General features: G+C 43.8%; 1 protein-coding gene and 1 non-coding gene across 2 annotated transcripts; one reads left to right on the top strand and one right to left on the bottom strand.

Moving 5' to 3' along the window:
- Positions 1-644: 644 nt before the first annotated feature.
- Positions 645-734, top strand: trnay-gua. Its single transcript is given in 2 exon segments — positions 645-681; positions 699-734. It is a non-coding gene; the product is annotated as a tRNA-Tyr (tRNA).
- Positions 735-16484: 15750 nt separating this feature from the next.
- Positions 16485-25872, bottom strand: LOC111240325 (T-box transcription factor TBX18-like). Its single transcript, XM_022770292.1, has 8 exons — positions 25411-25872; positions 23759-23921; positions 23193-23294; positions 21683-21854; positions 21076-21243; positions 19893-19957; positions 18412-18506; positions 16485-17941 (listed from the first exon to the last, which is right to left on the bottom strand). The coding sequence occupies exons 1-8, from the start codon at positions 25643-25645 to the stop codon at positions 17400-17402; spliced, it is 1542 nt and encodes a 513-aa protein (XP_022626013.1). The 5' UTR covers positions 25646-25872; the 3' UTR covers positions 16485-17399.
- Positions 25873-26110: the final 238 nt, after the last annotated feature.

Below are 26110 nucleotides of genomic sequence, written 5' to 3'. Positions count from 1 at the left end.
GGGGATCGTGTCTGTTATGTGTTAGTAAAGGTTCTCCTTCATTCTGTAGTTAGTCTGCTTATATCTTGAAATCAGTCATTTCGTGCTGTTAAAACACTGCACAGAGCAGCTCTAGGTGCCTGCTGTCAAGCCTCAGTGTGTGTTATTTGCTCGGGTCAAATGGTAGCAGATGGAGCGGTATTGATGACTGGCCTCTGATCACTATTATTGATCAGTGATTACAGTGCGAAGGCTTTACTGTATTAAACTGCAAACACTCTGAAGGAGCTACTGTAGCCCACAGGGGACAAACTGTTGTGTGTGAGTACAGCAGTGTGTGTGACTGTTGAGCAAGGACAGGGATTAACGACACACACAGAAAAGCAAACACATCCACAAAGATGCATGAAATCTCCAGCGATCGCGTGATGAGGGTTCAGAGACTGAGGCTATATTTGAGAATGCTGTATATATATGTGTGAAAGATTTTGATGTGTATCCACAGTGGTGTATTCATTCAGTAGGAACGGGAGGAAAATCTCCTTTGGTCAACAATATAGCAGTAACAATACATTACAGCAAACGTCAGGTCATGGTACTGTGTTTTAATACGGCAGAATTCACAATATATTTATTCTCATTTTCATGGTGAAGGCAGCACCACTCCTTCGATAGCTCAGTTGGTAGAGCGGAGGACTGTAGAGTGGCTATACATAGAAATCCTTAGGTCGCTGGTTCGAATCCGGCTCGAAGGAAGTGACATTTTCAACAGCAGAGAAGATAATCACAGGGTTTGCGCAAAGAGGATATTGGCCGTTCTTCTTTATGGGGGCCCGGGGAAGAAAGGAGGGAAGGGGGGCTTCACTCCTGTGTTTTCACTGCAGAGCGGGAGGTCAGCGGTTCGATCCCTGGTCGTAACAAAACTGGAGAAAAGCTTTAGTGGTTGTAACCTGAGGTTCTTGTAAACAATGTGGCAGCCTAATAAATGTAGAACAATAAAACCTCAGAGATGTATATTGTAAGTTGTTGTTAAACTGTACTGAGATCATGTGCCTGTCAAGGTCACATGATCAAACACCAGCGGTTAACCCTTTATCTACACACAGTATGTAATGTAGTGTATGTAAAACACACTGTGTGTATATGTGTGTACAGTGTGTAAACCATGAGAACTCCATGGTTCATTGATGGTTCTGAGCTGTGTGTATGAAGCACAAGTGATCAGCTGATGCAGTTGTCATTATCTTGTCAGACTGAGGCTGCAGTGTGTGGATTATATGTTGTCACTGATCCCTACCAGCATAGGCTAATACAACATATGTCAAACATCTGATAAATCAAACATCCACTGCTTTATAGGAGCTTCGGTGTGTGCATCATGCAGAGACTTCCGTTAACAGGAGGACTGAAAGATGTAATTCACACCAGCTGATTGTCAACTGAGTTCTGTCACATATTTGTGTTGACTCTCTATTGTATTGACCTAAAGCTGAGGCTTCGCAGTCCTCGTTCCACCTCATCAGTCCATCAACCAGGAACGTCATGAGGACCTGCCCGTACTCGTTATCGACGATGGTAACCCAGGCAGCCGTGTCCCAGGCGTCACCAGCAAGCTTCTTCGTCACCTGAACAGAGAGAGAAAGAGGTTTCAAACGTTAATGTGTGACCTAACAGCAGCTGTAAGAACTTAATAAACTCTGATAACCTTTTACTCGCCATCTTCAAGATGGATCCGAAGTTGGACGTGATCCTGGCCTTGTACTCGTCCAGCCGCATCAGGACGACATAGCCGTACACCGTCAGCAGCCAGACGCGTGGCGGCACAGGGGGCATCTGGGGTGGTGGTGAGAAGTGACCCCTCAAGGCCAGGAACTGCTTTCACACGCCGAGGAACTGGATCGCTCTCTGCATTCAGGAATCAGAGTGTGCCCTCCCGTAGGGTTTTGTACAGCTGAGTAGCACTGTTGCCCAGAGTGCGAGACTTCAGCTGCTCAACCACCCTAAGGTCACAGGACAACATGCGGAAACACAGCACCAACATTATATTCAGCTGTGTCACCACGTTAACACTTCAGACACTATGTTCAAAGCAAACAACAGAGATATGCAAATACATAGAGCTGAATGTTCTCTTACTTGTACGTAAGTACAGCTGGAAACTGGCAGCTGCAGGTGGGGGACAGCTGCTGTATGATGCCTTGTGACCACCCTCCAACATTCTTCTTGCATCGACGGCACTCGAAGCACTCAGTGGCCATGAGATACCAGCCGTCAATGTCTAGGACCTTCCGGACGGTCCGGTACAGCCCAGCCTTCACCACGGACCTCGTGCACGAAGGCTGGGGGCATGTCAGCTGCAGACACCGGATGCGGTGTGGCATCCATAAAAAAAAACAGACATGCGAAGAAGGGGTTGGGGGACACGGAAGGCTGATTGAAGGCTGATTGTAAATCAGCCTAGGTTTGGGGTGGGTGCCACCAGAGGTTCAGCTCACTGATGAGCAGAGGCCTCACTGAGCTGTCCCTGGTAAACGGCACCCGACCGATCCACTGCTGCTGCTCTACTGTGAGAGCTGCCCGCCAGGACTCTGGAAGCAGCTGGAGAGAGAACAAGAGGAACGTACACAACATTTAATGTCAGAGGTGAGGGCGGCAGAGTTTGCAGGGCCCTTTGATAAGCAATGTTTACTGTTTGACAGACAGCCTCACCTCAGCGCAGCCAGCAGGTGGTGAGGGAGGGAGGGAGGAAGGCTGGTGCAGGCAACTCCTACATATCCTGCTCCTCCAGCACGGGGGCCTGTAGGGTTGCAGCAGCTGAAGGAGTCCAGGTCGCAGGGGCAGGTGACATGATGGTGGCAGGCTGCAGGTGCTGGGACACATTTTTAACGATATTTCACATAAATATTACTTTATATTTTATTCTCTGTGCCTGGAGCTGGCGCCTTCCTCTGTAGGTAGTTGACAAATCTATGAGAATCAGACAACTTGTCACATGACTCTTACCATTGATAGTTATCACAGCAGTTGTATTGCAAATGCAAGATAAAAAAAAAACATACCAGGTTTTTTTGGGGTCCTCAGGCCTTTGGTTCATTTTAAAACATATTCTTCTATTTCTGTAATCAGGGAACTTTGCAAGCAATTTAATCTCAGTTCATTACTACCACACTGCTTACACACAAACCAACACTATACACCTGTACATATGAATAAGACAAAAACAAACACCCGTCCTGAGACCCGGAAAGGTTTTTGTAATAGTGACATTTGTCTGACTGGCTGTTGCTCTGCTTCCTTCTCTGGATGTCTTGAGTATGCTTGTCTATTTTTATGAACATGTGACAGTCCTGGTTCACACTGCGGTGCAAGACCCTGACTTCTATATTGTGTTACATCTACCTTTCATCGCCTATGGATACGGCTCAACTCCAAAATAGAAAAGGCTCTATTTTTAGTTTTTATGACTCTTCTCATTATTTGTGTCACCAGCAGGATTGGCTTTGTTTGATATCTGCCCACTGTGAAGGGGTCTAACAGAAAAAACTAAAGGCTAAATACAGAGATTATGCTGTAAGAGAAACACTCTTAAATTGTCACTTGTTAAAATGAAGACATAAATGGTTTTATTTAAAAACAATTAATTTGGTGAAGTCAGAAGTCATTATTAAAAACAGGATTCATCTGATAACCATTTTACAGGCACACACTCACGAGCACAGATCACAGTTTTCTGATTTCAATGAACACATTTGTTGTGCCAAAATGGGTCATTGGCCTTTGTCACTATGACAACTGTGACTTGTCATGGCAGAGACAGCACCGGTGTAATTATACCAACAATACCAGAGTCCTGGCGCTGTCATACCCCAGTGAGCGCAACCATAACTAATCTGCACACAGGATTGAAGGCATATGTTGTTGTTGTTGTTGTTGTTGTTGCTGTGGCTTCCTATTAACAAGCTGTTGAGTCTCATAGAAACACACGGTAACAGAGTGTCGTATGTTCTTCACTGTCACATAGTCGTGTTTTGAAGAGGGGAGCCTGTTGATAGAACATGTGATCTAAGTGGCTGAAGACTGACACACTGCACACTGTATGTGTTAAATATAAATGTAAAAACAGTGCCAAGTGTACAGTGATAAATTATTACACATTAGACTAAAGTGAGGTGAGGTCAGCTTTTGAAGATGGATTATAATTGTTTGGAAACACACCCTCTGGTGCATTTATGGCCTAAATAATGGGGGGAATAAGGAAGTGATGATGTGATTTAATGTATGACGAAATGCAGAATGAACGGCAACAAACTGAAGGTTGTGATTAAAGAACTGGATATGGCAAATTTTCTTTAGACCAAGGCCAAGTTCTGATTTAACAATGGCTGTTTTGAATTCAAGCACTAAAATATATCATCTTTCAAAATGATCCTTTATTCTTTTTCCCCTAAATCCAGTCCGTATCCAGTGTCGTCTCCAGTGTAAAGCAGAAGCTCTATAAATGTTTTCTTTTATTTTCCCCTTATTTAACTTTGTCCTTGATCATTTATTATTAAGAGTATTATTACTGGTTGATATGTAATTAATTAAATACAGGGTCTGTGTTGTGATTGGCTGCAGCGAGGCCTTGCGTGTGGTTGGCTGGAATCCAGTGTGATTGACAGCTCTACCTGGGTGGTAGGAGGCAGTGACAGCTCTGTCGCTGTGGAAACAAACACAGCAAGTTGACCAGCCAATCGGAGTTGAGTGAGAGCCCCGGGGATTCATCTAACACATGCTGAAGATTTCCTCAAGACCAAAACACACATAAACACACACACATATATTCTTCTATGTGCCATACTGCTTTGTTGGACATACGAATGTATATGTGTCAAAGTTTATTTGTGCGTGTATGCGTGTGTGTGTGTGTGTGTGTGTTAATGTGTGTTGAGTTAATGTGTGTGTTCTCCTCGTGCGGTGTGGTCTTCTTTCGACACCGACTCTGGGTCGTTGACGTGGTTGTCATGGGAGAGTGCTCACTAGAACTACACGCACACACACACACACATGAAACACACGCACATTCACACACAGACACACACCAGGGGACAAGGGGTCAGCTTGTATTAAAAAATCCAAATAAACGAAGATTTCCGCACCCCCAGCCCACCGCAGACAAGACAAGCAGACACAGAAGGAGAACGCGACAGGAGGAAATGTGTGCATGTGCGGAGGTGGGGGGGATTGGGGAGCTGTAGGAGGATATATCTTTCATTTGTCGGGGCGGCAGGTTGGTTTAGTAGTTAGGGTGACTTTTCCTCGCCTGGAGGACATGAGGTCAACCCCACCTGTGCCAGAGAACAGACACTGAATCCTAACCAACTCACGGAGCATCATCCTGTAGTTTACCTGACCTTTGACCCTGCCATCAGACAGTAGTAGTCAAAGCATATTGAAAGACACTGATATATAGAGGATCTAAGCCTGTCATTAGGCTGCCCGCCTGGGCCTTTTGGCTGCAGCACAGTGCTGCTCTTCCCTCAGCTGTCCGGCTCGTCTCACCACTCTCTGTAAAAGGCATGACCTTGGATTTGATGTGTGTTTTAGAGTGTCACTTTGTGTGCCTTTACCCTTCATGTACAGTATGTGACCCTGTCGATTGCGTGGTCTCTCCCTCAGTGTGTTTAGTACACCAGCATGGGTAATTGTACATTATGTATTATTCTTTTATTTTTTATTTTCCAAATCTCTGAAATTGTAGTCCTGCTTTCTAGCTCCTATCACCTCTCTTTATTTCTCTTGCCTGATCAGTCATCTTGTCATCTCCCTGTCTCTTGTTCCATCACTCCTTCTCCTTCTGTCTATTTATCTTTCTTTCCTGTCCTTTTCCTTGCTTATCGCATCTCCTTTCAACTTCTCTGTCCTTATTCCTTTCACTGTTTATTTCATTCTTTCTCCCTCTTTCTCTCTGTTTATGTCTCCTTCTCCCCCGCCCCGCCTTTTTTTCTCTGTCTTTCTTTCTCTCCGTCTCTTTCTCTCCCTCTCTGGCCGTCATAAATCGCTCTCTTGTTGGCTGTTGAAGTGTGAGGAATGGCAGATCTGATGGTTTCTCACAGCTGTTGCAGGCTTTCCCAGGTTCACCTCACCACACTGCCCTCTGTGGTCCTGGCTTTCAGACCTGCAGGCAAAATATACAAAACATGAATAAGCTTTTAAATATTTGAACTGCTTTGATGTGTGCTTGATTTATCTTGCCGATTAGTCCAACAAGTGAGCACATCTCATGCAAAAATAAGCTAAATCAGGTGAGGCGTCTACTGGGTTTAAGGAACATTTAAATTACAGCTAATCCTCATCTCTCTTCAACGCAGTATTGTTGTGTACACGTGCACAGTAATGCAATACATGTCAGTGCAGTGAGACAGGCTAAAGTCAGGGTAAGTTATTTATGTAGACACACTGCCAATGCTGCTTGCACATGTATAATACTTTAAATTCATTAGTTTAGACCAGTGGTTCTCAAAGTGGGATCCAGGGACCCCCAGGGGTCCTTGAAGGAATAATTTCTTTTCACTATAATTCGATCCATAGGTAACACAATGACAGAATGTGTGACTTTTTTGGTCATGGGTTTCAAACACTTTCTGTAATAAAACATCTAAAAGCAAAAACCTTATTAGATGGGGGTCCACGGTCTCATTTGTGTTCATCAGTTCAGGGGCCCTTGATGTGAAAAAGTTTGAGAACCACTGGTCCAGACTGAATTGATGTTTAAACCAGAGAGCTGCCTTCTTACAGTTTCATAAAGGTATTAGGACCTCTCGACTCAAATGTTTCTGATTTTAATCAACATCTTATGGTTTTCTTGGGCCCCCGTCTTAAATCAGTGGTTTAATTATTTTCACATTTGAAGGAATAGCTCCACATTTGCTTAGAGTTAGATGAGTGGATTAATATACTCATGTCTGTACGGATAATATGAAGCTACAGCCAGCAGCCCATTAGTTTAGCACCAAGAGTGGAAATAGGTTGAAACAGCTAGCCTGGCTCTGTCCCAAAGTAATAGAATTTGCCTACGAGCACCTCTAAAGCTCAATAATTAACACCTTATATCTCGTGTGTTTAATCTGTGTAAAGAAATTGCAGTGTTAGAAAGTCACTGCTAGCAGTCATGAAATATTTCCACACAAAACCTCCTCTGAGGTCTCCACTTGTTGCGTGTCAACCCTCGTTGTGAAGACGAGACTAACTTATTTTTAAGTTGTATTTTATTTTACGCTTTAAAACTTGTGCATATGTGTCTTTTTATACGGACTGTGTGTTTCTTTTATATCTTGTCTTTAGGCCTTTTCTGTTGAATTGTCTTATTGTTGAAAGTTGCTATATAAACTTGCCTTGCCAAAACTGTCTGCCTGCCAATATTACACTGTTTGAACTGCTTCAACATGTGTGAAACAGGCTGCAGGTGTCAAGTTTGGAGTCTGTTAATGGAGATGATATTCAAGCATACACATACGTAGCTTCATCTTTGACTCTGCATAATGCCATGGCTATAATGAGCATTGTAATTGAATTTATGAGCTCTGCCTCACTCGTATTATTTCCCTCGATGTGTTATAATATTAGCAGGAAAACATGGCCGCTGTCAGTCTGTTAATGTTGACTCACTGAATCCCTCTTGCACCTCGTGCCCGGGAGTGTGACAGCTCTGTTGTCGTATGAAGACGCAGTGTCCTGTGTCAGCGCAGTCTCGCAGTGCATTGCCAAATATCCTCTCGCCATTCCCCACCTCTCAGCAGACCTCCTACCCCCACTGACGCACACACACACACACACACACACACACACACACACACACACACACACACACACACACACACACACCAGCCTATTCCAGACCAGGTCTCACCATGGCCAACCCACGTACACAGAGCACAGTATTATCTAACACCTGGCATGTGACCTGTCCAGCAACATTATACAGTATTAGCTGGTCAAACACGCTGTCCGCCAAAATGTTCCACACCTTTAGGACCTTAGTTAGAAGAAAAATCACAAAAAATGAAGCGACATTATGTTGTGATGTGCCCCTCAACTCGGCCTGTTGAGCAGTTTTCACGTGGCTCTGCCAGACATCACTCAAACAGCGAGACAGCGACAGAAGAGAGAGAGGATCAGATCATTATTATCACCTACAGGGATAAACAACTTGCTACCTCACTCTGTCTCACCCCATCCTTCTTCCCCACTCCCTCCCTCCTCACTTTCACTCCCTCGGTGCTCCCTCACCCTGCCTCCTCCGTCTCCCCTCCCTCTCATCTTTCCCTGCGACTCCCTCCTCTCGCTCCGCCCTCTCCGCTCGCCCCCATTGAGTGAATAGTGATCATGTCTGGCGTTTCATCGGCTCTTTGCACTTCTCTCCTCTATTAAGATTGATGGGCTGCTTGGCTATAAATGAGCATGCTAAGACTTGGACAGGGCCACGGTCAGGCAAGGGCTACATCCACACAAACACATATGGACACGCACACACACACCTCTCTTATTAGCAGCAGAATGTGGGAGATGGGGCCCAGGAAGGGGCACTATTTTTGTTACATGGAAGCATACACACACACGGAGAAGATATACACATACAAACACACGCAGGCATGACCCTGTCAGTCACCTCCAGCAGTGTCTGCTGTGGATCAGGAACCAGCACTCTGCTGACCAGTGCCTCTAATGTTTTAAATCTCCTACTGAAATCAAAGACATTTTAGCAATACAAGCTTGAATTGCTGATATTGCAAAAACACTCATACTGGATTTATAACTTCATGCTTCAATTGTATACTTTGTTGTAGAGAGAGTATCTGCTGTGTCAAAAAACACAAGCAAAAACAGTGTTTTAACTGTGTCCAATTATGCTGAAGTGTGCATTAGATTTGTAATGGGCTTTAAAGAGAAAATCCATAAAAAATCAAGACTTGAATTGATGACCGTCATGTGACACCTCTACACACATGCAGATGGTCCACTAAATTGGTGACAGCCTCTGCGGGCTCATAGATTTTTGTTGTTTGTTTGAAATATTACACTCAAATGTCCCTAAATTCGCCTCCTGTCTAGCCTGTCCAAAGTGAAATATTTTTGTGGAACTCTTCATGATTTTAACAAAGTATTCATTTGTTAACATAAAAAAAAAAGAAGGAATTATCCCATTAAATTTTAATGCGCCATGGCTCTCGGAGCAACCCTGTCACTAGACAAGAACGTTGACACAGGATATTTCTGCAAAACCCCTGGATGACACTCAATAACAACGTTTTTTTTATGTTTAATGTACATTTTTAAAATTCTCGCTTTCTAAAAGTAAAAAGGGAAAGATTGTGGTTTTAGTAAATTTAAAAGATGATCTCCTGCATGAAGATCAGATGCTATTAACACCCATCCACCACCCACGACCTTTACACACCTTACATTTTTCCTTTATTTAATGTCCCTGTGTAGATGAATTGATTGAACTGCATGGCATAGTGTTGAACAAGCTGATCTTCCAAGACTGAATTTTTTGTCATTTTCATTATTCCCACTTACATCCTGAACAGAACCAGTTTGGCTTGACTTTGGCTCTCCGTATAAAAATTTACTCTTTCCAGTAAAGCCACCGTGCCTGCTGCAATAATGCTTTGTCTGAGACGTTCAGTAGCAGCAGGATTTCTCTTCATGACTGTATGTCCCTCTGTTGTACAGTTTAAGGTCACAGTGGTTAGATTTCACAAATTAAAGTTGAGCTTTACACTATTATAAAAGTACTAAATTATATGTGCATTCCAGTTTGTTCTTTTTCTGTCTTTTCTTTGGTAATGCTGCTTAGCAGGTGCTTAGGTCAAGTGTTAATTTAAGTTTCTAAAAAGTCTCTCAGCCCTTAAAACTGTCCGCCTAAGGCAGCTGTGAATAACTGTCCTGCAGTTGGCTATGTGTTGGCCAGAGGGCTCTTGAAGGCCAAAGCCTCAGATCACATGGTTAAAGACCTGATAGACATTTACAAGACACCGCAGAGCCTCTCCTTTCTTTTTGGCTCGACACTAAGTCTATCGGATCTTCTCGGTGTCTGACAGAAGCGCACTGTGTTACATACTCACTATGAAGTATACGTGTGTATTCACATTAGTGTGTGTGCTTGTGTTTTGTGTATCTGTATAAATGTGCAGAAGTGAAGAGAGAGTCATTGGAGGTGCGTGTGTCCTCTTTGTTGACATGGAAAGATTACAGGAAAATATTGTGTCATAATTATTTCTCAACACCCCCCTCATAGATCAGAGTTCACGGGGGGTCTAATAGGGGGTACTGAGAAACATGCCCTGCGGAGCGGACCATAAATCAGCCTAGTGTGGGCAGATTTGATGACAAAGATTTAAGGGCTGTAAAGGACACCCTGAGCCTCAGATTCTTGCAACTGTCATCAAATACCCACTGGGCCATTAACAGGTCACGCAGGCGTAGCTGAGCTGAGCCTGCAACATCATCAGCAAAACCCACCAGCTGAAGCCCCCCTGGAGCACAGGTGCACTTCCTGGAACAGCAGCAGAGACAGAAGAGCCTCTTTGTCCCAGTATTTAGTATATAGTCCTCTCCTCTCTCCCAGTAAAATTTGATCCTTAACATGAGAAACAATCCTCAAGTTTTTTTACACAAAGTTTGTTCTAAAATTCCAGTTTGGGAAGCCATTGAATGTTCTTTTCTGTTCTTCAGGCTTTCCCTTTATTTCATGATAGGTTCTTCTAAACCGCCATTTGTAATTCTAATATGCTGCTCATCAGATACAAACAGACCTTTTTTTTTTTTTTTTTTTTGCCTCTGACGGTTGCAGGTTTCTTTGCCAAACCTTATTCTGTGCTCCAGGGAACTTTCTCGTCACTGCCCAACATGACCTCACCTGTGGACTCCCCCGTTTTTATGCCTGGTCACGTACAGCGGGCCATAAGTGCCCTCTGAGCGCACTCAACCACGTGGTATCGTCGTCGGCCCGTATGCTAATGCTCACTTCAATCACACAGGACGCTAAAACCGCATAACTGGCCTCTATGCAAATGTTAACTTCTGTGATGAGTGCTCAGGGTTGCCAGTTCCCCGAGGGAAGGAAGGGGGCGAGTGAAGAGGAAAGATATGGTAAATAGGTTTATTCCACTTTTGCCAAGACTCACAGGACTCAGTTTGAGAATGCCACAGACCATCATACTGTACATGGGAAACATTTTAAGGCAATGCAAATTTGCAGTTTCCCTAGCATTATTCCTTCTGCTTTCATTCCTTAGAGCTCATATTTAATGCAATACTCACTTATTTATTTATTAAAAGACGTTTCTGATGAACATGAAGAATCTCCTCTGTACAGTATTATCATGTTAAAGAGCAGTGCACTGGAGTTGATGTTGTTTAGTTGAGTTCATGTGCCAAACTGCAACTGTTTGTGTAAACACTGAGGTTGGGAAAGGTCAACAGCGCTTCTGCTTGTAATATTCGGCACCGAGCAACAAGTGGAAATTGGGAAGACTTCATGTTTTAACAATGAAAGAGGGCAATGCACTTGTGTGTATGTGCATGTGTGTGCAGTTGTGAGAGTGTTGTCATGCAATCATAATGTGGAAGCTGAAAACAAGGCAGGAGACACAGAATAGTCTCTTTTACTTGCTCTCTCTCATTCATGTTCCGCTTTTATAGAGTATGACTGCTAGTGTGTCTGAGCTGGCATGAATACACACATGCAAACACACTCTAGAGTGAAGACTGATACCTCTCAGCTTTGATTTGATGCCTCAGAGCTTTGGGAATATTCAGTGTCATGATGAGATGCCTTAGCAGCAATGCTAAGTGTGTATTTATGTGCGGCTAATGTTAACTATAAATCAAAGCAGTCTACTTTAGGTAATAATAGATATAACATGTAAAGATGATACATTTAATACAGTGATTTGTATTACTGTGACATTCACTGTAATGGCACATTAAAATACCATCCAAAAAGCACAAAGGCGTCTGGGGTTACAGGCCAAACCCAGCTTTCTTCTCTGAAAGCTTTCCTCTGTACCGCACAGTGTAGGTAAGGTATTGTCATCAAGAATTTTGTCTTGTGTATTATTTTCATATTGTGCATTCAATAAAAAATGCACCTAAAAAAAAAAAAAAAAAACATGTTAAACAATCTATTTGTTTTAAAAATAGCTCATTTGTTCCAGCAGTTTCCATCCACTGACAACTTTTATAGCATTTCTCCACCGCATGGTACCAACTTGCTTTAGGTACTGCTTTTTCCACTGCGGATAGTCCTTCAGTGCGGCATTGTCACTATGGCGATGACGCACAAAGCTATCGTGACGTCATCGTCAATGCGACATACACATGAACGATGGAGGATATCTAAGGGATACCAAACAGAGATACCAGACAGGAAGAGAGGAATCGACAAGCTTCATGTTTTTCTATAAACTGATGTCGCTAGGCAACATAGACGGAGTTTATGCCCTATGTTGACAGAATTAATGTAATGCATGTGTAAATAAGATGCGGTTGCTAGCAGACTTATTGAATCTTTATGTTGCTACACTGATATAGATACCCATGTTGTGTGCTACGTAGACAGTATAGCCAAAATCAACATAAATGCTACATTTAAGAAATCAATGGTTTTCATGTTATAATGTTGATGAATTCAATAGCCTATAAATCAACAGCAAAAGCGCTTTTATTTTGAAGTTTCTTGCGTGCACTTCCCGTCCTGACACTGGAGCCGGCCTGAGATCGGAGCCTGCACCGGATGCGACTCCACACTGGAGCTCTGCAGGCAGACTGTCTTGCCTCAGTCGACCATGACGTGGTTTTGCGGGTTGCCGAGCTAAAAATGTATTACAGTAACTAACAGCGATGTTAACAGGCTACAGTGAGCAGTGTAAAGTGCTTGGCTGTCTAAAAACAGTGGGTTTGTTCAGAGCATCCCATCTCGCACAATGATGACACAGTGGTGACTTTCCTCTGACCGATCATATCACCTTTTGGTATCGCCTCAGCTCGCTTGGAACGTCAGCCGAGATCATACCAAAAAGAAAGTACCAGGTGTCAGGTACTAACCACAACTTTTGCCCAATGGAAAACTAACAAGGCAAGTAGAGTTGAGTCGAGTTTGGCTGGTACCGTGCAGTTAAAAAGGGCTTGTCCTAGTTCCAATGCAGGAAAGGAAGAAACATGGTGGAGGTCAGGGAGGCGAATGGGCGTATAAAGAGTTACATTTCAATAGTGAAAATACATGTTTGCACCTCATCTCTTACTTAAAGTTAGTGTTGACCGTTGACTGTCAGTAACCATGATCAACATGTTTAGCTCAACCAAGTCACTTAAACATACCATAAAACATACTGTTATTTCCAGATCCCTAGTTTCTCTAAACTTAACTATGATATTTTAAAAAGTAAACGTAATCTCATTGTCACTACCTATATCTCACACACATTTATTTTTTCCAATGCGAGAAAGTTGTAAATGAGAACCGTTTGGCCCGATGGCACTTATTGTGTGTCAGATATAATATCTTTTTTGGTCTATAGAGTGGAGCCTTAAGGTGGCGATATTGGTGGTTGGTCTTGTTGTCTATTCACCACTTTGGTCCAGAGCTGGACCACATACTTTTGGATATTCATGTTTTCCCTCGTGTATCACACTTGGTCAAAGTTGACAACTTTGTTCACAGGATATAGTGACGTCATGACAGGGTTGGCATTAAATGTGTTGTTCCCAGAGGATGAACCCCACTGACTGTGGTGACCTGCCGACCTTTTCTCTATCGCTACCTTCACACCAAAGTTTCCATCTGGACATAAATTTAAAAATCAGCTGGGCAGAATGCCGTGAAATTCACACAAATGTTACCTACAGCACTGACATCACACGGTAATGCCAGTTTGGATTAGTAGTTAATCTTAAGAATGACTGATTAGATAGTCTCATTTTAGTGCGCCTTTTATTTCTAATTAAAGTGTGAACACCTTGATATTAGAATTTCTTAGAAATGGTCTGAGCCACTGATAAGGAGAGCAACAACACACTGCTGCCTCCCCTTCCCTCCTCCTCCTCCTCCTGTCCTCCCCCTCCAGGCGGATAGCGTGACGGTTCTGTCACGTCGGCACCTGGTCGTACACAAGTGTTAATGTCTCCACCTCAGCCGAGAATCACCGGACCACTGACACCATGCGGGAGTGTGTCTGTGTGAATGTACGAACGTGTGCAGGAGATGTTTTGTCTATCCTCCCCGAGACAGAATGTCTTGCAAAGTTTTTAAAAGGAAGTAACAGCGAGAAAGAGCCTGAGTTAGCACTGTGTATAAATGCATATGTTTCTGTCTGCATTTGCCGTATGTGTGTGTTTCTGTGTGTGTGGTACGGATGCACCAGGCAGGGGTCCCGTCCCCTGTCAGTCAGAAACAACAAGCCAATCATTCCTTGGTTCTAAAATAAGCTCTCCTCCCCCCTTTCCGTCCCCGTCCCCCCCGCCCCCCCCCCCCCTCACATGTGTTCCTCTCCTTAGCACCTCTCACCTTCAGAGTGACAGGAGACAACTGAGGTGGGGTGGGGGGGGGGCACAGAGGAGCTGCGGAGGAAGTGGGTGAGAGCATGAGAGAGTCAGCAAACTCTGGCATGAATATTTGGGGAAGGTGAAAAATCAGGTTGTGAGTAATTGGTTAGGAGCAGCAAAACTAGATAAGCAGATCTGCTTTCCAGTCGAGGGGAATTTGAGAACAAGTACCGCAGGTCAAAATTCATGTCATGCAACTGTGAGAATTTTAATTACAGATTGCACACAGAAAAAAAATGACTTGCATCTCAAAGTCGCAGAGGATTGAGTTTTATACTGCCTTTGTATATTTGGATCATGGTAGCTAGGTGTCAGAATCAGGTCTATTCCTGTAACTTTAGCACTAAACTAACTAAGGAAACTAGCTACTGTGTTTGTTGGTCCCAGGACTGTTATTGTGATTTGTTCTGAGCTCATTGTAAGTTCATACAACCAGTACATGCTCCTCCTTTTTTCCCCGACCCAGAGTGTATAGTGTAAATTTAAAATGGCCTCCATAAAAGTGAGGTTAGAAGTGTTTTCCCCTTTGTACTTTCCTAACTGTGTTTGGAGTCTATTCTTAGACCCAGCCGACACTCCAGTTGTAATTTCGAAAAGCTTTTTATTGCATAGTTATGATATAAAGACGTGTGGAGCAGGATCCAAGTTTTGTATTTTTGTGCAGCTGCTGGAGTTCTTCTGTTATATTTCATTCTTGTTTTTGTAGCTTTACCACTGACAAAGCCCCTTTAACTACCAGGTATTACAAGAGCTGTAGTGTGTAGTGCTTGTGTTATCATTTTCAAAATTGATTTTGGGTACGAGGTGCAGAAGAAATAGTTCTGGGTAATCCAGAGGTTTCTCTCTGTTTTGTCTTGGTTTCTTGGAGACTTTGTGCTTGTTCAGGTGTTAAAACAGGTTAAAATTACAAAGTGTGTGACAGCAAACGGCTCTCTGAAATATCTTGGCTTATGCTTTCAGCAGCAGAGCAGTATGACTGTGGTGAAAGGAAGGCGGGGGTCAATTCTCAGGGATCTGCATGAACTTTGAAACTGTGAGGTCACACACTCGCTGACAACTCAACCACCTGTTGCCACACACACACACACACACACACACACACACACACACACATCTGCACCCTCACCACACAACCACATCCACATTGACTTTCTAGACTATACTTGTAGTTATTAGATTAATTTGCATGGCCACTACACAATAAAGATGATGGAATGTGTTATTTGTTTGTTTGTGTGTGTGTGTGTGTGTGCGTGGGTGTGTGTGTGTGTGTGTGCGTGGGTGTGTGTGTGTGTGTGTGCGTGGGTGTGTGTGTGTGTGTGTGTGTGTGTGTGTGTACCTGGGAATTGTTCCTTCGTCCTGTCTCCTGTGGTATTTTTCATTTCTCTGGCATCTAAAGCCTCTAGAAAAACCCCAGTCTCTGGGTGCTTTATCACACACACACACACACACACACACACTTTCACAGTATGAATGCATTGTTTTTGTTTTCACAGGGAAACATAGTTTTGCGGTTGCTTTAGTAAAAAAAAAAAAAAGAAATATGTGTAAAGAAAACTCACACACATACACTCATAACTGCATCACTCCACCATCTGAACTCAGTTAAATTAGTAAGATATTTATTAGGCTACATATAAACATTGTGTCATGAATAGATATATTTCATTTGGCTCAAAAAGGTCGAAGAACACGTTCATGTCCTCGGCCAAAGGGCGTGCCGATATAGCGCTTGTTTTTGCAAAGAAAAGCTTTTCAGTCAAGTTCAGGGTTGGCTGTTGCCGTACCTGACCCAGTCTAAAGAGCAGAAGCAGGTGCGTTGGGGTTTTTAAGTGCGAAGGGTCACACAGCCCTTTATATACACGTCTCTCCTCCCGCCTGCCCCCCCCCCCCTCCCTCCCCCCCACGCTATATACAGAGCCATCATGTGCAGTTACATCTGTGTCACACAAGGAAAGACGTTCTTTCGTCTGACGTTCAAACAGCATCGAGTAAACATCTGTCAAACCAGACATAGAGGATGTAGATCAGTCCATCATCCGTCACTCTCCCACAGCTTTGACCTCGTCAGTCCACAGCTGTCACCAGGATATCTCCCTTCATTTCTTGTGGCCATGATGTCATCGTGTTAATATGTTACAGGCTCCTGTTGTTGTGTACAAAAGCTTTTGTTTTGTTTTCAGTCTTGACGGTGAAAAGGCCCTGCCTGTAGTGCATAGTACTAAGTGGACATTAGCTGCATATTTCTTAATCCAAAGACTTGATCGAGACTTGAACACCACCAGGCATGTAATGAGAGAATTTAATTGACAAAAGGAATTTAGTCAATATATCCCTTTTTAAAAAGAAAGTTTAAAAGTAGTGTTCGGTAACTCCATTCAAAGTAGGCAAGATCATAGAGGCCATGCTGAATGCTGTGTGAGTATAATAGTTACTGCTTCATGGCCTCCTGCCAGGGGTTGAAGTGCTTGCTTTGAGTGCCTGGGCCAGCCCTGTGTCTGCCCAATCCATATTCAGTTCCAGTTCAGTCACTGGGCTGCGTCGCTTGGACTCCTTAATCAAAGCCGCAGGACATTTCTCCCTTTATTGACCACTGCAGCTGCACGTGCATGTTGTAGACAACATGCTTAAAAGACAAGAAGTATTCCCTTCAGGTAAAGGAGCTTTGACAAGTTCATGTGCTCACAGAAGCAATGGCTTGATCTGTCACTCTTCTGTTTGTCCACAGTTCAGCTGATGATTAATTTGAAGAACTCTCTGAACCAAAAGCAACTTACACCCATTCCAGGGTGTCATTTTGTGTTCGTGACAACCCTAGACGTCCAGAATCAAATTCAGCCCATGTGGGCAGTGACCTGTGAGGCCCCACCTCCCGGCTGGGTACCTGCCAGTCCCAAAGTCCGAGAGTCAAACAAGAAGCCCTGCTGTCCTCCACTGAGCACACCCAGACTGTCCGTTAGAGTCCCACTAGGAGACGAGCCAAGGAAGGCACTCTGATGATTGGCAGTGGCAGCGGCGGCCATTTTATCAGGGCTGGCAGCGAGGCGTGGTGAGGGGGGGAATGTGTAACCGTACAGGCTGTAGGGCGGGGTGTGGAGGCGCAGACCGGCGTAACCCTGCGGGGTGGGGTTGGATAGATAGCCAAGCTGAGAAGCAGGGAGAGGCAGGGAACAGAATCCTTCACCGTCATACGCCGATGGACCTCTGGGAGGGGGGAATGGCTCTGGGGGGTTGCTGTAACGATGGAGGGGGTGTGTCGGTCGACTGCATGCGTAGTCAGGCGGGCTGAGAGGGCAAACCTGGAAAGGTGAGGAGCATGGGGATGTGGAGAGCAGGTGAGATGATGCTCCGACCCCTCCATGAGCTCCTGGGACTCCTACAGAAACAGCCACAAAAACATTAAAAATTTAAATCCACTTAACATCATCCACTTACATGCCAGTATTTACTACTAACCTTGCTTAATAACCTTATTGAGTGGTTCAGGTATCAGTAGTAAGATTTTAAATTTGGGAAAAAGAGAGCACTGGTATGGAATCAGTAATCAATTAGTATCAGCCTTTATCAGGAGAGGAAAAGTTGGATTGGTGTATCCCTAAAAACATTTTTGGAGAAGGTGTGGACAGTTTGGGTACAAAGTCTGACTTTGACAAGGGAAACCACCTTTTCTCACCTCTACCAACACTCATCCTTGATTAGTAACCATGACCACAATCTCTCCCTAACCGTTACCAAGCACCTTTGGAAACCTGACCATACCTGAACCATATCGGTGGCAGATCAGAAAACAGTAACAACAACATCTTTTGGAAACACTCCTGTTAGTTAAATGTTGATTAACTCTACCTTGCTTGGCCATGCCAGGGATGTCCTCAAATGTAAGTGTGCGCAGAGATGGACGCCAGAATGCATAAGACTCAACCAAAGCCTCCAGACCCATCCTGTAAAACACACACACACAAAAACACACGTTAACACACGTAGAGCAGCGTTACAGACGAACCATCATAAGATCACATGGAACAAAACTTCATAGCCAAGCACTTTCTGTAGTCACTGACGCAGCTGCAGCTGCTCTCTCCCAGCATGCCTCACTGGCTCATACATTACGCCAACCACCTGGCGGCCATCTTAGTCGCCCGTGGGGCCTCACTCGCCATCTCCATGGAGACCGCAGGTAATGAGGGGCATAAACGCCGCGTTGCGATTGGCTGCTGCCAGCCGGGTGCTCTGAGGTAATTGCTTTCACACGGCTTTTACGGGCGAATCAGGACGAAGGAGCAGGAAGCCGCAGCAAGGATTTATGAGGTGGGACTCCCCCCACCCTCCCCCACCCCCACCCCCAAAATCTGCTTCTCCCTCCTCCTCTAGGTGGGGCAGAGGGTTGCTGTGGCAGGGTAATGCAAGTGCTCTGTTACCCCTCGTTAGCGTGAGGATAAAAGTCCTCCCCCCCGCGGGGTTGTAGCCACGGTGATAATTTAGACAAGCTGCCCGGAGCGGCTCTGTGTGCACCAAAGCAGCCTATCAGAGCAGGAGTTTATTTAGCAAACTGCTTAACTCTTCCTGTAATATTTAAGGGGAGGCTTTTTTTCGGCCTTCCTGAGTTTAACTTTTATAGGGTCAGCTGTCAGGGTCCCTCGGTTATCCAGTTTGCCGTTCTCTACCTTCCTCCCTCTCAAATTTTCTGTCTCACACGTTCCCTCTCCTCCCCTTTCGCCTGCTCTCCCCGTCGCTCTCCCCTCCTCTCTAACGATTTCTATGAGGCCTCAGGGGAGTGGCTGTTTGGAGACTGTTGGAGTTTTACTGCTGTGTTGTTTTAATGCTGTGTTTATATATGTTTAGAAATGTGTTTATACAGATTTTCTTCAGGACACTCTTGACTTTTATTATTTTGCTGTTGATGTTTATGTTACGAGGCTGGCTGGAATCTGACGCTCCATTTAGGTTTGCAGCTGAGGTTAGATTTTTCCCTCTCAAAGCATGTGCCCGTAACTATGCAATTGTTGGAATTAATGTGCCTTTAAAGTTAGCACATTTAAATGAAAATGCATCACGGATTAATATGATGAAACCATAATAATATGTGCCACGTCTGTTCAGTTTAGTCGATTTCTTTTCTGCCATTCAGGACAGATTTAATGGGAGGCTGCTGCACATTTTCCATTAGAAAAAAATAAATAAATACATAGCTTTGCTCCCCATAAAATCAGACTGAAATAGCCGTGACAAAAACCACAACCAAGCCAGAATATAATGCAGTCATGCATCCCACATTACCCCTAATGCACTAGATAATGTGAAAATCTCTGTGGTTGAAATGAACTCACCGGTTTCTGCCAGAATCTCTGAAGCCTTTGGCAAATGGGTTTCTGTCAATTTTCAGCCTTGTAATCTGAAAGGCAAAATAAGACTCTAATTATTTCCAAAATTTTTGTTAGTACAAAGCCCATGATAACATATGTATAATGGAAGATCCTCTTCCAGCCAAAATAATTTTCCTTGTCTGTAATCTTTCAATCAGGTCTATAAATAAATAAATTCATGTGCATCGTTAGCCGTCGATTGTGCCAGTTGTTTGGATCTGTGCTTGTGTGTTTCCTTGCACATAGCCTATATGTGAATTTGCGTGTGTGTGCGTGTGCGTGTACGCATGTTGGTTAATGTCCCCGGGGCTGCCATGGGGCTGCCCAGGCTGTGGGTGGTGTTTAAGACCCAGCTCTGTGACCCACATCCAAAGGGACTTTTATAGGCATCGCCACCGTGTTCTGACTTCAGCCATCGTGCACTGTGGGCCAGCCAATCCCAGCTAACATCCTACTTCAAAGCTCACACTGACTGGTCCAGTGCAAAAGTCCATAAAAACCGTCAGCTTCGCCTAGCTGAAGACATTGATGTTGAAATTTGGTGGTGCAAAATCCAGAAAATATGAAACAGTCAAGTGATGCAGCTTAAACGAGCAGCACCATCATAAAAATCTGTCCAATAAGCCTGGTAGAACTGGTTTAACACTCTCTAGGAAAACTGCTGGACCTCTCTCTCTCTCTCTCTCTCTCTCTCTCTCTCTCTCTCTCTCTCTCTCTCTCTCTCTCTGTGTTTGGCACACACACATAGACATGCATGTGGACCCAGACTCAAATAGGAATCTGTCCTTAAAATGCAAACCAGACCAAGATGAGAATCATAAAACTCTTATCATGCAGAAATTGAAAAAGGTTATTTTCCTCTTTAAAATCTCATAGTCCTGTTCTGTATGAAACTCATAGCTGAAGAAAAGACACCAGTGTGACCTGAAGAAATGTGTGTTTTAAACATTTATCAGTCATCGCTAACTAGTAACTACAAACAGTACAAAAGTACAAAACAAACAACAGTATCTATCAGCAACAGGGCCGTCAGTGCAGCACCACATTGTGGGATTCTTGGCCACAATGGCTATTTCAGTGTATGCGGTTCATCCAGTGGTGTTGGTTTTAAGTGTTGTTGTGTTTGTGTGGAGGTCAGCTGTGTTACCTGTTGATTCTGGTACGCTGTGACAGTGGTGAACACAGTCTCAGGGAAGGAGAAGGTACGAGTGCCTTCCCCAGCAGGGATGGCTCTCACTGGGGATAGCTCCTCTCCACACTCCTTCCGGATCACATGGACGCGAGGCTGGTACTTGTGCATGGAGTGCAGAATGATCTGAACAGGGAGGGAAAAATTATTCTTTCAGTCTTAAAGTACAGGAACAACAATTTCATATGATTCCATGCTGTAAAACATGATTGTTGGATAATGAATGTGGGCACAGATGCACAGATGCATGCACCTGCACACACAAACACAAACACAATATGTTACATCAGAGACTTTTACTTTTTTTTTTTTTTTAAATATTGTAGGCTACTTCTTGTGATTATTAAGAAAATGCAGTACATTTACTGTCTTGTTAAATTAGATTTTTAATGAAAAGGTTTACAATGATTTTAACAAAATTATCACACCAAAAAATATAAAATCTAAATATCATAATGTCGATCAAATGACATTAAATAGGCGATAGTACGGTAAATATGTGTAGGCCTGTCGCAAACATATAATAATATAGAAATATTTGTACAGTTTTCGTTGTGGCACTTACATGTCCCTGGTCGTCGAGCTCGTTGTTGGTCAGTTTCAGTTTGTCGAAGCTGACCACCTGACGCATCCACGTCTCTCCTGACGCCGGCGAGTCCGGATGAATGTACACTCTGGGCGGCACAGGGGAGTCCGCGTTCCCCGCTACCATCCACTTGGAGCTGTGGTACACGTACCTTCACAATTCACACAAAGACACGGGGGGAGGCAAATGAGCACAATATCCCAAGTTTGCATAAGTTTTCGTCCTTAGCTACTATTCACTTCACACAACGGCGTGATTTGGCGAGGAAAAAATGGCTTTCGCGATTTTATCACCAAAGATCAGCATTAATCCCAAATAATCTCCATGAGATGTTTTTTTTTTTTTTAAAGCTGGAGAAAGACAACAGTGGACATCAGTCACTGAAATCTACTTTAAATAATTCCATCAAAGTTGTAAATATAATTCAACTCAGATGTGTAATATAACTGTCCTGCTCTCACTAAAGATGACCTACCTGATTAAAGGAAAGCCTATAGGTTGTTTTAATAAACACCACAGATGAAACACATTGTTCCTCTGTGCTACATTTTTTTTTATTCAGATGTTCAACAAAGGGCCTGCCAACTCCTTTGACTTGTAATTAGTCCAAATCATTTACCTACAGCTAAAGGGATTAGCCATTAAATATGCCATTACCTAAAATGATGTATATATACGTTTAATGGCCTTCAGCTACAAACACAGCATCTAATTAGTTCCTCATATGGCTGAAGGTGTGTTCATCACCTGCTGTTCAGCAGTTTGGTTGGAATAAAAACCTGCAGACTCCGCTTCCTCCCGCGCTGTCGCCCGCAGCTCTGAACTGCGACTGCACTAAACATTGGTATCTATTGTATTATGTGCAATATCTTGTGAGTGATTGAATAACATGTTGTCTACTTTATCACTCATCACTCCGCCACGCCGGTGAGAACGTGTTCACATCGCCTGTAACCGGGTCTTGAAAGTTTGAAATGGCAGAGCCACAGTGTGTAGCATGCAAAGACTTGGCTGCATTGACGCCGCAGCAATAACACACTGTTTTCTTATGCATCATAACGACATTTGTTGGTTTGACCTTCCAGGGTGGAGAGGTTAGGCATCCAAAAGGCCTTTTCCAAAAGGGACGGTAAAACCGCCGTGACAAAACACCGGTGCCAGGAGCCATTTGTGGACAGAGAGCTGGGGTTTGCACAATTGAAAAATCTCGGGTTGTCCCAGGAGCAGTGAATATGGAGGCTAAATTAAGACAAAAATGACTGTAACCTTCCCGTGTCTATAGGATGTGCGTGCGAGGTGATATAATTATGCCCGAAGATATTTACATGCAGCTCCGGTATCTCTTTGATATTCATATCACGAATTTGTTACTTTATTTTGACTTTTGTCGAATTTCAAAATAAGGATCACAATTTGTCTGTCGCCTCTTTTAGCACTGGCATAGGCCTGCATTGCGCACGTGTGTGCGCGCGTGCTTTGCGCGTCTTACCTGTATCGTTTGTTGTCCACGGGGATTATATCCATAGCAATGTAATACTGCTGGTGTGGGTCCAAGCCCGTGATCTTCACTCGCATAGCGGGGAACATCCGCCTGAGAGGGAAACCAAATAACATGTGAGATCCCAACACTAGCCTACAGTCTGCATGGATTTACAACACAGTCATTTTACTTACAGACTAATAATCATAATCATAGTCATATTAAGAATGGATAATAATAGCTCAAGAAAAATAATAACAGTATACAGATAATAATATATAATATATAATATAATACAGAAAATGCTGTTTAGGCTGTCGTCTTGGTTAGGGATGTTAGATCTTTGAGTAATTATTTTTTATGATCAATTCAGCAAAAAAAGTTGATTTCCCTTAACGTATACCATTATTTAATATTTAATATTTCGTGTTTTATGTATGTTTTTATTATAGGCCCAGACATAGGCTATTTTCGTTTTTATGATGTACAGTATAGACTAATTCTTTCTTCAGCAAAGTTTATGTCTGGGCGTTTTTAACATTAGGCTACCCATCTGAATATGCACTCGCTCTTACCGTCCAGCCTTGGTGATAATCATTTCCGTGCCAATCTCGTGGAAGCGTTTCCACAGGTCTGATCCCTGTAGGTCCACGCGGGCCTCCTCTCCGGTACCGTTTACCGGAGCCGGGCAGAGAGCTGCGGGCTGCGGGCTCTCCAGCAGCGCGTCCTCGCTCTCCGCTGCACCGGAAAGAGCCGAGATTGACACGTTTTAATAGTAACACACTCATCCAATCCGAGCATGGTTCACCTACAAGGTGTCACTCTTCAAGACATTAAGTCCTGTGACTTAGAACATTTTAAAAACACACAAACATTACAGCAGGACTAATGTCCGCTGATATAATGTATAAAACAAGATTTAAACACCATCATTTCACATATAGCCTTTATGAATATGACTTATTATGGATATTATTGCAACCGTCCAATTGCAATGACTATTTTCAGCAGCCTACGAAAATGTCACAAATTTTACTGCACAAGTTATTTTATAGCTGTTATTTCAAGAAGGTAAAAATGCTTTTAAGTAGTCTAATGTTTATGTTCATGTTGAATAGTGCTGCATTACAAGCTCGGAATCTGTAAGATTATTATAGTAATATATGTCTGTTTAAACTAAGGTCACTCTGCACTTATTACTGAATATATCCACCCTCGTATATTGTGATCCAGTGGAAAAATGGTACGTTTACATTACACTCATTACTGATCACCAATTTAATTTAAGTCGCAATATGGACTCTATAATGATTTTCATGATGGAGTACTTGAGTTTAAATCAGTTTTAATACAGAGAGGACACCCCCAGTAGTATTTATGTGTCTCACCTCTGTTGTTATTTGCGCTGTTCAGCACAGGCCTCGCCAAGTGGTGGAAATTTATGCACATTAGACATGGGCCTAACAAGCCAAACTAACACAAAGACAAATCCTCGGCCAAGGGCATTTTAAACTTGCAGCAGATTTAAATCCTAATTTGTCAGGGCCGGACGGTTTATGCTTTCTGCAGACCTCTTTGCATCCTTACCGTGGCAGTTTCCCTGTCTTTATACGCTGCTAATTGGCGTGTTTATGATTGCAACACAACTCATAAAGCGTCTCACATTAGTCACACTCACACCACTCATATTTACAAGGCCAGGGCCGTGATATGATATCACATTTCCAGTGTCTGGCTCTGACCCCGCTCTATCATTGTTTTACTTTGTAACCCACATCTTTTGCGTCTGATTACTGAAGTTTCCTGGACAAGAAGCAGAGGAGAGCGTGAATAATCCTGAAGCAAAGATCTGTGCTGCTTCTTATTATGAAAGAAATATCAGCGAGTAGCGAGGAGCTAGTTTATTTTTTCCATTAAAATATAGCAACAGGATAACACATGTGCAAGACCTGTGGCTGAAACATTAGATAATGTGCAGTATACCAGTACAAAGCTTTTAAAACAAATACAATCTACACTGAGAGAGTAAGGTTTAATGTGACATGGGCATTATTTAAAATTAATTTCACCTTTTTTCGTGGGTAGCCTACTACTAATTTGGCAATGCTGCCATTTCGAGGGCCTATAGGCAGGTAGCCTAACTATGTCACGAATAATTTTATTATTGTTATTAATATTATTGTTATTGTTAGGCTATTGTCTTTATCTGTTGTTGTTATTTACTTACGGGATCCGTCACTTGCACATTCAGCCTCGCTGCCCCGGTCGCTGGTGCACGCTCTGTCGGCCCGCGGCCCCGGGCTCCCGGGTAGATCAGATACATCAGTTCCGTCCTCGTACCCGGGGGACACAGCATCTCCTCCGGCCGTCTTGCGTCTCTTCTCCGCTCCTATCAACGCCTCTACCGAGAAGGCATGAGCCTTGACGCTCATCGCGCACGGGGACCGCCGCTTCTCTGCCATTTCTCTCGGTCTCGGGACAGAGGAAGGAGAGGAAGGAGACGGCGTCACGAGCTTGCAAGGAGCAAAAAAAAGTTCAAAACACAGGCAGTCTCAAAAAACAAGAGAATCCACGATGACAGTCTAGTGCTCTCGGGGGGACGGGTTCTCCGTCCTCCGGCCGGACAGCAGAGGAAGCGGAGGGAGCCGGGAGGAGCTGTACTAATGTCTCCGTTATCCGTGAGAGCCGTGCGGACTTTTGGAGAGTGTCAACAGCCGGAGCTTAGAGGAGAGCCGGAGAAGGGGACCTGTCAATCACAACATAGAGCAACCAATCACGAGCAGTCACAACCCCCCGGAACTTTTCCCTGGTCCCGCCTGCTGAGGGGGCCGCTCGTGCCGCCTTATGTGGTAAAAGTAGAACTGGAGAATGAATCATGTCTTCAGGCGAAGGGGCGCGAGGAGCATCTCTCTGTGGCATTGCGCGCA

This window comes from Seriola dumerili, unplaced genomic scaffold (assembly GCF_002260705.1).
Source record: "Seriola dumerili isolate Sdu_G_001 unplaced genomic scaffold, Sdu_1.0 BDQW01000025.1, whole genome shotgun sequence".
Lineage (NCBI taxonomy): Eukaryota > Metazoa > Chordata > Actinopteri > Carangiformes > Carangidae > Seriola > Seriola dumerili.
Note: the sequence above shows the minus strand (reverse complement) of the source record. Positions and strands in the feature narration are given on the sequence as shown.

Coding starts and splice junctions, on each gene's coding strand:
- LOC111240325 (XM_022770292.1), bottom strand. CDS start 25,645: ATGGCAGAGAAGCGGCGGTCCCCGTGCGCGATGAGCGTCAAGGCTCAT. Junction 21,244..21,682: donor AGCTCGACGACCAGGGACAT/GTAAGTGCCACA, acceptor CTCCCTGTTCAG/ATCATTCTGCACTCCATGCA. Junction 18,507..19,892: donor AGAGATTCTGGCAGAAACCG/GTGAGTTCATTT, acceptor TGTGTTTTACAG/GATGGGTCTGGAGGCTTTGG.